The sequence below is a fragment of the Erigeron canadensis genome, chromosome 6 (genome assembly GCF_010389155.1).
Source record: "Erigeron canadensis isolate Cc75 chromosome 6, C_canadensis_v1, whole genome shotgun sequence".
NCBI classification, from domain to species: Eukaryota; Viridiplantae; Streptophyta; class Magnoliopsida; order Asterales; family Asteraceae; genus Erigeron; species Erigeron canadensis.
This window is the reverse complement of record NC_057766.1, coordinates 44060135-44075080: the sequence shown is the minus strand read 5'-3', so window position 1 is coordinate 44075080 and position 14946 is coordinate 44060135. Positions and strand designations below refer to the sequence as shown.

General features: G+C 33.5%; 2 protein-coding genes across 2 annotated transcripts; one reads left to right on the top strand and one right to left on the bottom strand.

Moving 5' to 3' along the window:
* The first annotated feature begins 3742 nt into the window (after positions 1-3742).
* LOC122602609 (acidic endochitinase SE2-like) lies at positions 3743-4881 on the top strand. The gene has a single exon (XM_043775209.1). It carries the CDS (start codon positions 3779-3781, stop codon positions 4673-4675), a length of 897 nt encoding a protein of 298 aa, XP_043631144.1. The 5' UTR covers positions 3743-3778; the 3' UTR covers positions 4676-4881.
* A 47-nt stretch (positions 4882-4928) lies between these two features.
* LOC122602608 (plastidial pyruvate kinase 2-like) lies at positions 4929-10214 on the bottom strand. Its single transcript, XM_043775208.1, has 12 exons — positions 9762-10214; positions 8990-9280; positions 8737-8902; positions 8050-8184; positions 7837-7947; positions 7640-7728; positions 7395-7457; positions 6375-6550; positions 6175-6277; positions 5929-6077; positions 5717-5825; positions 4929-5281 (listed from the first exon to the last, which is right to left on the bottom strand). The coding sequence occupies exons 1-12, from the start codon at positions 9966-9968 to the stop codon at positions 5174-5176; spliced, it is 1707 nt and encodes a 568-aa protein (XP_043631143.1). The 5' UTR covers positions 9969-10214; the 3' UTR covers positions 4929-5173.
* Between the last annotated feature and the right edge of the window lie 4732 nt (positions 10215-14946).

Genomic DNA, 14946 nt, shown 5'->3' with positions numbered 1-14946 from the left:
ATGCCCCTTCGAGTTTAAAGAAAAAAAATAAAGGGAATCATATTGTCCCAAAAACACATTAGATCTTAATCATGACCTTATTCTAAAGATTTTGATGTCGGCGAAAAGCTTCACTTATCCACATGATTTGGACATCTTTCAAAATCAAACTCATCTATCAACGGGGCCAAGCTGCATTAAAAACTTAAAATTCTTATATGCGAATTACTCATATTAATATTTTTAATCAACTTTTAATTTGAACTACATATAAAGTATTACTAGCAAATTATATCTTAGCTTTTCATAAAGATTTTATTAAAAAAAAACTTTCAAAATTACTCATTTGAATATATGATAGGAAAATACATGTACCACTTTACAATTTCTTTTAGCTTTTTTACACCATCTTTGACGACCACCGCCAAAACTTGAAATTTTCATAAAATTTATGAAAATGTATCAAATTATTTGTCCTATCGTATTGCAAGGATACTATGCTACTTTAAATATATTACTTTTTCAACATTTAATATATGTTTTATATTAAATTCTAGGAATTCATCTGATTTTAGTTTAAGAAAAAAACAAACTGAACTCAAATTGGAGAAAGGAAAAAAGAAATTGATACATTACGATACAACTTTAAGATAAAAAAGAGTAGGTCTTTTTTTAGATTTTGCTAAACATAATTTTTAAGGTTATAACTTATGATTAGCGTAAAATCAACCATTATAGAAAGTAAAAGTCCAATAAAAATAATTACCAACCATAATTTTATGCTATTTTTATTAGTTAAAGATGTCAAGTTCCAGGGGTAAACTTTACTCATATTAATTGTCATGCATTCAGGTAATGCTCTTTATGTTTTTCAGTCAATTGTTGGTTACGGGTTCAAAACCTTTGAAAGGTATATTGGGAAGTACTTGCTAATGAGGTGAACTCTAGCATTTAGCTGCTTTCATACAGAACGGTAGTGAGACTTCCACCGCTAGTTATGCCCTCGGATTGACTGTGTTGGTGACGTGGTCGATCTCTTCCGGACAATGAAGAGACAATGCCGCTGAGTCCAATCACCACCGCTGTTCAAAAAATAATAATAAAAAATAGAGGATTTTTAGTGAGTGGACTCTCTAACATGGACATGGTTAACACAACATTATTTAGACCCCATTGTGATATACGATCGGCACCTGTAAAAAAATATTACCTTATAAAAAGTATGTTTTCTTTTATGGAGTATTTGAGAATATTGATTATGAACTTCATGCCATTTAGTCATTTACCCTATAATATATGGTTTTTATATATGTTCAAGATTTATTACATGCAAATCATTGAAATTGTAAGAAACATCAACAAAAAGACACAAACGCGCACATACACACAAGGGATATGAATCTGATATCAATCACAAAAACATGTTTATTTTTGCCTACTTAATTATATCTACTTCAACTAATTATATATAGTTTTGATCTTGTTTATCCATATCTATACTAGTTTTAATACTCGTACGATGTATGAATTATATGTATTGTTTGATCTATATATATATAAAACAAAATTGAGCATGATCTATCACATGCACATAGTATTTCCAATGGTAACCTAATAATTAGAGAGATACAAAATAAACGTATCGATGGTATCAACTAATTTAAGGTCATGATGGTAAGTCACATGGTTCGTATTGTTTTAGACAAGTATTTTAATCCGGGCGTTGTCCTGAAAGAAAAATAAAACTCTCATGACAAAAGTTAAAAAACATTAAGCCGAAAAATACAAAAGTTAAAAAACATTAAGCCGAAAAATAAAATTTTCGTGGCAAAAGTTGAGAATAAAATTTGTGGTCAAATGTAAAGAGAATGAAACTTTGGTAACAAAATTTGGAAACCAAAAATTAGGTGGTAAAAAGCAAATAAAAAAACTTTCGGAGCGAGAAAAAGTTTCCGTGACGCAAGTTAAAAAAGTAAAAGTTATGTGGTAAAAAACAGAAATAAACTTTTGATGAGAAAAGCTTAAAACCAAAAGTTATGTGGCAAAAAGTAACTAAAACAAATTTTAGTGGCAAAAGTTAAAAAACTTAAACTTGAAAACAAACTCCGTTAAATACCTTTTTGTAAGTACTGTTAGTTAACCAAACAATACTTAACGGTCGTTAAGGGCATTAGTTATTTTAGTTGTGGAATAAGTACTTATAACTTAAGCATGTAGGGGTGTACTTTTAACTACAGTACCCCCCTCACATGCCAAAGTTACATTTTAGTATATATATATAATTTTCAACCACGTTTCGTTATATTATTGAATGTATAAACAATTAAAGAATAAATTAAATATTTAGTTATATGTTAGAAACACTAGTGCTCAGGCTCGTTCATTGTGTATAACCAAATGTGTATGACCAATATCACAACTTAATGAATACGAAAACTAAAGAAAAAACATATGAAAATTAACTACATATAAATATTGATTCTAGTTTATTTTTTTTTTTTCAAGTTTAGTTAAATAAAAAGAGAAACAAAAAGTGTATGACCAATATCACAATTTAATCAATACGAAAGTTAAAGAAGAAACATATGAAAATTAATTCCATATAAATGTTAATTCCAGTTTACAATTTTTGTTTTCAACTTTAGATAAATAAAAAGAGAAACAAAAAGTACAGAGTATATAGTTTGAAAAATACATACTAATTCATCAAAAAGACCATCTCAAAAGGTTTTTTTATATGATTTTTTAGTTAAAGATCGGTCATTATTTATTAAAAATATATTAAAAAAGTATATGATTAATAAGGAGGGAGCATTAGGGGTGTCAAATGTATCTCCAACTCTCTCTTTTAGTTATATTATAGATAAATTATTAATATTATTTACTAATTAATTTAAGATATCTTACAGAGAAGAGTAATAAATTTAATTTTTGCATGATATAAATAAAATATATTTTTGATATTATAAATTTCACTAAAAGTAAAATTGATAGGCAAAATCTATATCTATAACAGCATCGAATAAAATAAGATTTTTATTATATAAGTTTTGATTATATCTATATCCATATTAATTAATTAAGCGCTCTTAATTATTTATGGTATTTAAAAAATAAGATAAATATAAATTCAGAAGAATATGTGTCGTTTAAATAAACCATCACATTTTAATTAAAAGAAGCATCAATCATATTTTTGTTTATTGGTAGATTATTATTTTTACCTTATAAATCATTTAACATTTCTTATTTTTTCAAAAAGAAACTTGATCTACCTAAATCAGTCCTCTCAATTTTTAACTCATTTGAATAACTCCACCTAGTATACTTACAATACCTTTAATGAAATTATTTACAACATATTTCCCTCAACCGTTAAAATAACTATATTACCCATTTTATATCAACTATAATTTACATTAATAACCACACCTCTACCGCCGCCGCCGCTGCTAACGCTACTACCACCACCTGTCGCCGTGATACCACCACTTGTCGCCGCTATCATCATACCGCCGCGTCGTGCAAGCATATAACTAGTTATTTATAAACCAAGACACCCCTAGATTTGTCAATGTTGAATTTTCAACAAAAATTTAAAAAATGTATCGACTTTTCTGAAGACTTGGAACCAACAAATTTTCTAACTCCTTCGCCAGGTTTTTTCCACAAGCTAAACCCGCCAAACACGCTACTTAGTCCCGCAAAGGAGGTTCCACACACCTATATATACATCCCATCAATCTCTGGGAAGCAACACAACACTCACAAACATACATCAAACTACAACTCAGAAAACATGGCATCCACTTATCTACATTATTCGTCGGCATTGCTCATGTTCCTATTCATCAGTGCTTTCTCATTCTTTAAACCCTCAGAAGCAGCCGGTATAGCCACTTACTGGGGCCAACACACTGATGAAGGGACCCTAGCAGCCGCCTGTGCTACTGGAAACTACCAATTTGTAAACATAGCTTTCTTGACCACCTTTGGTAACGGCCAAACACCAGTCCTGAACCTAGCAGGCCATTGTGATCCTGCTTCTACCTGCTCTAGTTTAAGCTCCGACATACGCGCATGCCAAAGCCAGGGTGTTAAGGTGTTTCTTTCTTTAGGAGGAGCCATTGGAAGCTATTCATTATCGTCACCACAAGATGCACAGCAAGTCGCTGATTACTTGTGGAACACTTTCCTAGGCGGGCAGTCGGCTTCCAGGCTGTTAGGAGATGCTGTTCTGGATGGAATCGACTTCGACATTGAGCAGGGTACAGACCAGTACTGGTCTGACCTGGCTAGGGCACTCACAGCACATGGCTCACAGCAAAAAGTTTACTTGTCTGCAGCACCCCAGTGCCCTTTCACAGATAACCAACTGATCACGGCAATCAGGGACGGGATTTTTGATTATGTCTGGATTCAGTTCTACAACAATGGGCAATGCGAGTATGGGGCAAATGCTGATGCTTTATTAGCCAGATGGAACGAGTGGACTCAGGTGAACTCCAATCAGTTTTTCTTGGGTTTGCCGGCTGCTACAGGAGCTGCCGGCAGCGGATACATTCCACCAGATGTTCTCACGTCTCAGGTTCTTCCAGCAATCAAGAGTTCTCCCAAGTATGGTGGGGTTATGCTATGGGACAGGTTCTATGATCAACAAAATGGATACAGTGACGCCATCAAAAGCAGCGTTTGATCCTGAAGTGACAGTCTTTAATACTTGATTATTATGTGTTATGTAATTGAATAAACTCGTATTTTCAGGAGATGAGGATCAGATGGGATTTTTTTAACAGAATAAAAAAAAAACTACTCATAATACTTTGTTATGTTTCTTTTATAATAATAACTGTAATGCCAGACTGCCAGTAATAAAAGACATAATAAAGGGCTCTTTGTTAATTATAATGATCTCAATGCTTCTATAAACTCAGATAATGACACAGAAGTTTATGGACTTTCAGAATTTGCTATCTGATACATAGTCTCTACATATTCAAGGAACTGAATCTCAACTTAATTTGAATTTGACAGGATCTATGGCAGACAGGAAAAGTTAATAAAGAAGAACAAAAACAATAGTAGAAAACGAAGATGTGCAGAAAGATACATATGCATCTTTCTAAATGGATGATCAAAAAATCAACCTTGCTTGCAGCTTGCAAGCATGAATCTTTCATCTTGTTTATTGCATCTACACCTTTCTGACCTGAATGTTATGGTTGGACTGGGACCGCCAAATGGGCTGTCTACCACTCTGAAGAAGAGCTACGTGCTCGCCTTCCTTCATCATCCCGTGACTCTGCACATACAAACTCCACGTCATTTTCAAGAATAAAATTTGTAAAAACACCCAACAAATTCATACATAATATCTATCTATCAGCAAAGCTCCTACAACTAAATATGCAAGAACTGATCACACGGGATAAGGTTCCCCTTTGTGAATGTCCAGGGGTCTCTCAATGTGCATTCTAAAAGTGTAATGTAACGTTGCAAGTGAAAGTGTAACTTCAATGGTGCAGGTGACCAAAACAAAGGTAAAAGAGAGATTAACAAGTAACTTTACTTTCCCCTTCAAGCAGCAATATGTTACCAAACTATTTATGTGTCTCAATCTAACACTATGCTTTTGAGTTTTGACTCTTTTAAAATGCACATCCAGTTCCCTCTTAGAAAAAAAAGGTGAAATATAACATCAAAAACTAGGTATAGGCATCAGTGTGGTGGATCTCACCTTCAACACAGCAAGAGCTTTCGCAAAGGTTTCTTCAGAATCATCTGAGAACTCCATATAAATGGGACAAACTCCTTGATATAAAGCCAATTTCTGTTGTACTCTTTTCCTGATTATCAGGTACAATATTTAAATTGGTAAATAAATCAACACAACTGAAACCGATCTTCAGGAAACCAACTATTGACAAAGCATTGTAACAGGAGACTTACTCATCAGTGAAGGCAAATATAGTTCCATTGGGTCGATAATGGCTCAGTAGGACGGCCATTGTACTGGTTCTCGTAAATACCACAATTGAAGTTCCAAGAGTGTTGGACATTGATGTGGCATGGTATGCAAACATTTCGCTCATATGGTTCTGTTTGTTAAGTCGAGTATTATAGTAATTTCTTTTTTTTGAAAAGGTAAAAAAAAAAGAAAAAGAAAAAGAATGTTATAAGCAACAAGTAATCTACCTTATAGGCTTGACTAAGGCTAGATGTTGTGCCACCACCCATTATGCTTGATTCAGTTCTTAACGAAACTGTGTGCATTACGTTGACAGCTTTTAGCGGAAACCTAAAATTAATAGCAAAAACAAAAGACTTAGTTTCAAGTATATTGCTCTTGATACCAAATAAATGAAGATGCTACAACATGTAGAGACAATTCTTACTTTCCATGAGCAGTTTCTCCAGAAAGCATTACTGCATCAGCACCCTCTCGAACAGCAATAGCAATGTCAGATACCTCTGCCCGGGTAGGTGTAGGATGAACAATCATGCTTTCAAGCATATTTGTTGCTACAATAACAGCTTTTCCCATGCTACGGCACAGTCTGATTATCTCTTCCTAATGAAAGAAATTCAGTTAAATGGATTGCTATTAGTACTTAGCTGCATGAAGTGGCAATGTTAGTAGCGTTGTAGTCACTATGTTTAGAGATGGCCATTTCAACCCATTAATCAATAAATTAATCCTTAATTGCATGAAGTGGCAGTTTTAATAGCACTGGTTTTTTTTGGAAAGTAAAATATAGAGATGCCAAATTCAACCCATTTGTCTATAAATGAGTCAATGTGGGTTGATATGCTGTCCTAAACGTGCCAAATGGGGAAAAGTTATAACTGCAAATATAAAGGAAGTAAGCGAATGAGTATAATGGGTTGTACTGGTTTAATCTCTCCCAAATGAATTCCAATGCTCACAATCTCTTGAAATGCTTTACTCCAAATAACAGATTTTATTTGAACGGGCAAAGTGTTTGTTGTCATATTTGTTAATTTACTAAATATTTGATAAAGGTCGGTCAAAGTTTATAGACAAAAAAGTGTTTGTGGGTTGGTAACAGGTCAAAGCAGATAATTTTTTTAAGGGTCAGTCAAAATGTATAAATTTTTAGTGTGCCAAATATGATTACACTTTTAAAGTCACCCAAATGTGAGAATTCATTGACAATATAACTTTTTTAAAGAATGATTTAGGAGGTTTATGTAATAAAAGTACACTTTTGGGAGAAACTTTCAACCCGTTTACGTTGTTTCCCATATAGCTAAATTTTCTTTTCTAATCTGTAACCCAACTACCCAAGTTTACCCATTTTTTAATCAATAGCGCAACACTGCCACCTCTACTGGCTACCACTACCCAGCCTACTTAATTTCCCACCTCTTATACTACTGATAGAAAGCCTTACCTGCAACAATGGAACCTCTTCAACTGGCAACTCGGCACCAAGGTCCCCTCTTGCAACCATTGCCTGGACAGAGAAAAAAAACAGCACTAAGAGATGTTTATTGAGGCAAAGAACCCATGTCATAGTTTTCAAGCACCAGAATCTTCCACAATTGTGATCAAATATCACTACAAGCCAACCAAATGTAACACCAGCCAACAATATTTAAAAGATAACAAGAATGATGGAATAACGTTAAAATTTACCCCGTCAGAAGCAGTGATAATTGAATGCAAATTTGGTATGGAGTCTGCACTTTCAATTTTTGGGATAACTTGAATATCTGCACCACAACCTGCAAAGATAGCAATAGTATTAATAAACAGCATAACTTCATGGAGAAAGATTTTTATGAGCTCCTATCTTAAAACGTTATATGCATTGGCGACACCAATATACTTACTTTTTAGATAGTTTTTCAGCTCATGGATGACTTCTGCATCTTTAACAAAAGAAACCGCATAAAAATCAACTTGATTGTCCACGCCAAATTTGATATCATCCCAGTCCTTTTCTGTTACAAAAATATTTAAATGATTTAAAAATCTAATCACATGCAAAAATAACATATACTTATCATTGCCATCATGAAGGTTGTACAGTTGTTAAGTCTAACCAGTAATAGATGGTAGAGTTGCACTTTTTCCTCGAACATTTAGATGGCGTCTAGACTTGAGCTCACCACCATCCACAACTTCACATTTTACTGAATCTTCAGTCTTGGACTTCACCATTAGCGACATCATACCACCTAATGAAAGCAACAATTCATCATAATTAGAAATCAAAAAAATATTAATATAACCTTGTTACATATTAATAAGCTAATGGTCCATGAAGAGAATGTTAGAAAATTCAATTGAAAACATATGCAAAATGACACATAGTGATTTTTAATTTAATTTTTCTATTCTTCAGGTGTGATGTCTTGCTACCAAAGAAGAATAAGAAAAAAGGAATTATACAAAAATAGAGCCCCTCAGTTCTTGTGGTCAGACTAAATTATATCATTAATCATTTTATTAATTTTAAATTAGTTGGCTGTCACTCTTCAGTAGTTAGGAGTTAGGAACTTAGGATATTAACCTTCACATGAATTAGCATACTATTATACTTAGTTTCACTAATTGAATAACTAAATGTATAAGAATCATTAACTTAGTTGGCTAAGTCTTATCTCTCGAATACAGGCCATTAACTTGTTCCTTAAGATTGTTTGTTCAATTATTATTAACTGGTCTAATCCTATCACATGAAAAACACAAAACTGGGGTATGAAATGAATGAAATAAATTTAGCATACCGTCAACCAGAAGCATGTCACCGGCCTCTACATCATTGACAAAATCATCATAGTTAACACTAACACAGTCCGCGGTACCAACCCCTCTTTTAATCGTAAAAGTGAATTCTTGGCCACTTTCTAAGTTAACCGGTTGAGGCAAGTCCCCACTCCTAACCTCAGGCCCCTGACAAAACAAGTAAAATCTTGATGAATTATTTTCTGTAAATACAAATAATATTTTTAGTAGAAAGACGTATATAAATAAACTTGCCTTAGTGTCAAGCATGATTGCGATGACGTTATCCTTGGACTGAGCATTATATTCTTTAACAAGATCAATAACTTTCTGATGAGAAGCATGATCTCCATGAGACATGTTTAATCTTGCAACATTCATACCGGTCTCAGCTAACTTCCATATCATTTCCTTGGTGTCGGTTGATGGACCGATTGTACAAACAATTTTCGTCTTTCGCTTAACAACGGGCTTGGACCATATCCCTGCTGAGCTATTATCTCCTTTGCGTGAAACATCCTGCGATTCATAACTTTGTTCTCCTATCTGTTTAATACATCATAGATCTTAGTATGGAGTGTCTTTTTTTTTTTCCAGAGAAACAAAAGAGAAGCCTTCGATTTAACTAAAACTCTCCAACAAATTACTCCGAGTTAATAACCCCTGTTTCTTTCAAAATATGCAAAAACATATTTAATATTTTCCTTTTGAAATACATGAAAAATAATTCTAACAGACTCCGTGTTTTTAATAAATGAAAATACACACAATAACTAACTACTATCAATAGAGCAGAAAGTTACAAACTCGTATATTTAGAAAGGAAAGAAGAAAAACATTTAACTACATTATCATAAATTGAATGTAGTGACCGGAGAATACTAATAATTCACATATATATATAATCACAAAGATAAGATGTAGAGCATAATTGATCAATCAGTTCTATTGCAACTTAAATTTATCAAGGACATAAAACTATATAAAAAAAAAGAAAAGTAAAAAGGACAAAAGGAGGGACGGGGACCTTAGGGATATCTTCAGGAGTGACAGGAAGAACTTCAAGATTGGCGGCTCGCTTAGCGGTGATGGTGAGAACACGGCGGTGGTGGCTGATCCGGCCAATGGAACAGGGCTTGTTGATGTTTTCAGTCTGATCATTAGTATTGTTATTAAGATTGTTTCCAGCAACAAATGAATTGTGAAGCAGCTTGGTAGCAACTACATGAGCCATCTTCTGTTTCAGTTATTGGCTGCTTTCGAAATGAAAACCCAGAAACCAAATCGGAGAGAAAGATAATGAATGAATGGAGTTAAATTTGTAAGCAGTGGAATATAAAGAGGGAGGCGATGTTTTCTGAGGGCAAATACGTTGTGATTGGAGAAACAGACAATGCAAGGGGACTGATTTTGCCTAGACTGTATCGAAATACAGGTGGAGTTGTTGGCTGGCTGTTTCACCTCGGCCTCCCTTTTTTTAGGTGTATGATATATTATAATTTTGGACTAGTTATATATCAAGTCCAAAATTATATATCAGTTCACCCTTTTAATTACTGTACTATTTCAGTTCACCCTCCCCTCCCCTTTTTTTTCTTTTCCAACGTGCCAATATTATCACACATTATTTTCATATTTTACCCGGGACAAACGGCGTTCAAAGCAGTGTTGAGCAAAGTTACAAGACATAAGAAAACTTGTTTTGAGAAACAACATAAGTTTGTCCCTTTTAGATTTTACATTTGGTGTTTTTCCCTCCAAATCTATGCGATTTTTGAAACGGGTTCAAAAAGTGATAAATAGTAAGTCCATTAGGGCCTAAAACATTGTATTTAGTAGGATTGGATTTGTTATTCAAAAGGAGGTAGCAGCGCAACTTGGTCTAGCTACCTGCCAATTGTATTGTAATGTTTTTTTGGAAATGATTTCATTATATTATATAGAGAAATTATCACAAATCGTCCATGTGGTTTGTTCGATTCGCATTTTCATCCCTCTGCTTTTTTTTTTATCATTAGGTGTCCCTGTACTTTTCATTTTCATTGCTAGTTGTCTTTGCCACTAACAACCGTTAGTTTTTATCCGTTAAACCCCTCATGTGTAAGGGCATTTTCGTCCAGTTTGTAACCATGAGGTCTATTTGTGATAATACATCTTTGAAGGACTATTTGTAATAAAAGACAAAAAAAACTCATCATTTTCCTCTCTCTCTCACCCCCATGACCTGCCAAACTTCCGGCCACCCTCACAGCATCCTGTCGCCGCGCTTTTTCACCATAAAAAACTCTGGCCATTATCCCCAACAACAATTAGGGACGGTTGGCAATGAAAATGAAAAGGACATGGACACCTAATGATAAAAAAAACATAGGAACGAAAATGCAAATCGATCAAACCACAAGGATCATTTGTGATAGTTTCTTTATTATATATATACTAAAAACCTATATGAATCTACAAGTTCTTTATGCATAAAATGTATAAGTTTTTATAACATATAATAATTTTTTTATCAATTTTCATTTTAACCTCTAAAGTTTTCATCTTTTAACTTTTGTTCACATCAAATTTTTCATTTCATTTTAATGACTTTAAACTTTTGGGTTATCATGTTTGATGTGTCATATTTTATACCATTTTCCACGTGATTTTTAGACCAATTATTCGTTATTTTTATAGTTTTATATCCAACTTTTGATGCTTTGAAGGTGTGTTAAGTGTTTTCAGGTTGAAAATTGATTAGACGAATGAATTGGTTGATTTTGATGACTTATGGAAGAAACGGGAGAAGGTTTCGGTTGAAATCAAGCGAAAGACGAAGAAAACGAATCTTGGACTCTATAACTCCCATTACTGGAGTAATGGCCATTACAAAGGAAAATCATGAAACTCCTGTAACTTGCAGTTACCTCACTAACGGGCAGTTACTGGAGTAACGACCGTTACAAGGAAGAAGAAAACTAACGGCCAGTTAGCCCACTACCGGCCGTTACACGTTGTTTTTGTATACATAGACGATTAGGGTTCAGTTTTTGAGGACAAATTTTGGCATATAATTTCTTGAGTTTTGATATGTCCATTTATATGCATATTCCCATATCGTTTCTAAGTCGTTTTAAGCTTAATTATGTGCAATTTACATGTATATTCGATACTTTGATGGTATTGTTAGTGGTGTAGGCTTAGAACAGGTGAAATGGTTAGAAACAGCTTTCGGATGACTATCAGATGCACTAGGATGGTTCATGGACGCATACGAGTGAAGACGGAATGGAAACTACAAGTTTTGGCTGAAAACAGAGCAGGTGCGCGCACCTGGTAGAGTGGTGCGGAGCATTTTCTTCTCAGAAAGTTGGAAGATGTTAAAAAAAAAAAAAAGGTGCGGCGCACCAACCCTGTGGTGCGTCGCATATCGGGCAGGATTATTTTTGAAAACAAGGCCAGGTGCGCCGCACCTGAAGCTTGGTGCGTCGCACCTGTAGGTCGGTTTGTGAAGACTTTTTGTAAACTCTATAAATACAAGACCATAACCGTCCCATTCGATATACAATCACCTCTAGTCGATTTTAGGGTTCTTTGGGGCTATTCTCAATAGCTTTTTCGTCCATCAAGGTCTAAGGGTTGTTCGTGAGCTTCAAGGCATTCGGTTATCGATTTTCTTAGCGTTTACTTGTTTTCTACACGTTGGTACAATATGTTCTTCTATATTTTTACTCTTTGTGCTTTGTTTATGATTATGAGTAGCTAAATAATTCGTCATCCACTGAGATGAAGTGATACATTGAATAATGGTTGCATAATCTTTTGAATTCAAGTTGATTTGATTTAACGTTGTGTCGTAATCTTAGCTTATTAATTCTTTGTTATTTAACTCTTAATTGCGGATAGTTTTTGCATGATCTCAGTGGTAACTTAGGTTGTGTAGAAGTTATTTTGATTGCTTGGTTAGAAGCAATTGTTTCTATGACGGGTACGGTAGAAAGTAATTAATAATTAATAAGGGTTAATGAGTTAATGGTTAGGTACAATCAATAGACACAAATGTTATCTAAATAACCAAAACAATTAGTTGGCTAGGAAAGTTATGAAAGGCGTCTTGGGGTACCGGTCTTAGTAATGGAACTAGTTAATTAAGGGAATTGAATAAAGTAACGAACTTGACAGGTACGGGGTGAGTCTTTGTTTAGTTCTCGGTTATAAATCAACATATTTGAATTGGTTCTTCAATTATATGCAACCTAAATAATGTGTATCATGGAGTCAAAGTGGATGATCTTCCCATCCTATTTGATTTAAAACAAATTTTCTTTCGACAAATTCTTAGGAATTTCTAACTCTTTCAATCAACTAACTTTTAATACAAAAAGATGACGTGGTGTCTTTAAAAAACCAAAATCTTTTTAACTACTTAAAACTCGCTAGCTCTTTGTAGTCTCCGTGGAACGAACCTTTACTTACTTTAATCTATATTGCATTCGAACGGGTCCACTGCCCGATTGTGTGTGGTATTCGATTTGGAGTATTTTTAAGGATTTTAATTTAACTTGATTTTCACACATCAAGTTTTCTCATAGTTCTTAGCTTTTGGAGCAAACGAGTTGTTAGGGTTTTACATCTTTGCACCTTTGGATTGTAATCATCATTGCTACCGGATTATCTTCAATCATTTTGGTATAATATGATTTCTACTCTATTCGTTTTTTCTTGTGTTTTAATTATGAGTAGCTAAATCTCTTACACCCGCTTGGGTAGTAATCATGTCATAGGGTCGATTTAATGTTGCTTGAAAGTGTTGAACAAGGTTTATATGTTTAATCGAAGATCCACAATTATTTGGGTTTAAATATTGTTTTCATTTTTTATATTATTTGATTGATAATTGTAATTAGAAGTTCGGGAGAAATCTATGTCATTGTCAATTGATTTATGAAACGGTTAATCGGTCTATAATTAACCTAAAATCGTTGGAGTTCAGGCAAAACCAACGATAAAGATTTTAAACAATTAAATTCATTTTGAGTGAGTCAACGCTTATGATAGAGGGATCTGATTAGGCGAATAAGCAGTTCTGGAGAAAGCTTTTAAAGATTAAATCATAAAATCAACTTAGGTTCTTAATGCTTAATTGTTTTGAGTAAAAATTAAGTGCGGGAGCAATAATCATATCTAAAGCAATTAAAGTTTCAAGTATAACGGGAGTTCATCTTGTCTACCTTCTAAGTCGTTCAACAAATGCAAGTAATATTTAGACCCGATGATTGGCATGTGAGCTGATCCAAGTAGGTGTTCCTTTTAAATTATTCTTCGAAATTCAACAAAAAAATATTCTTTTGCGATTAATCCTACACTGACTTTTCAACTAACTCTTGCAAAGTGGCAATTCGGCCACAAAAAACCCCCCTTTTAATCTGAATCATTTTATTGTAACAATTGCTTAATAAGTCCTTGTGTTCGACCTTGGTTTACCAAGTCAACTATATTGCATACGACCAGGTCCATTGCCCGCAAGTGTGTAGTAGTCAGTAGCTAGGTATTTCGTGTTTATAAATTTAAGACTAGAAAATACACATCAATGTTTTCATCAAACAACTTTCACACAGTTATGATCTTACCTTTAAACATTTGGTTCTGATTATTTCCATCACTCTTTATAAGTATATAACGTTTTAAGTATATAATAACTTTCATCATCATTACGTCTAACGATCATGTAATATTTAAATCATTAATATGGTTATTGTTTATGCTTTTATACATTTTTTTACATATTTTTTTTATTAGTATTGTTATATATGTTTAGTTATGTTTTTTAAAATTTGAGTTCAAATATCTTATATGAATTTGGATCCAAAACATTATTTTGTAAAGCACGTATTTTGTGACAACGTTCGTGTATAATAAACATTTTATATTGTTTGGTTTGGTTATTGTAAAACAATTATTAAAGTAAAACAAATAGGACGAGATCTTGACCCTAAGATCATGGTTAAATTGATGCACAGAAATTCACGAAACAATTGATGCACGATGATTTTCATGATGCACGGTGATTTTCAGTAAAGAGAAACCTATTGTTTTATTTGTTTTACTTTAATACTCATTTTATTTTACCTAAAACCTAATTAACTATAGGCGAGGAAATGATATTTCCATTCAAAATGAGGGGAAGTGCAATGGATTTTTAAGGTTTTTCGATAGAGGATATTATGTTT

What these genes read in the sequence shown, in the direction of transcription:
- LOC122602609 (XM_043775209.1), top strand. Translation starts at nt 3,779, where the DNA reads ATGGCATCCACTTATCTACATTATTCGTCGGCATTGCTCATGTTCCTA.
- LOC122602608 (XM_043775208.1), bottom strand. Translation starts at nt 9,968, where the DNA reads ATGGCTCATGTAGTTGCTACCAAGCTGCTTCACAATTCATTTGTTGCT. An exon ending in TGACATGCTTCTGGTTGACG is followed by an intron (nt 8,185 to 8,736) that starts GTATGCTAAATT and finishes TGCTTTCATTAG; the next exon opens with GTGGTATGATGTCGCTAATG. An exon ending in AAGAGGTTCCATTGTTGCAG is followed by an intron (nt 6,551 to 7,394) that starts GTAAGGCTTTCT and finishes TTCTTTCATTAG; the next exon opens with GAAGAGATAATCAGACTGTG.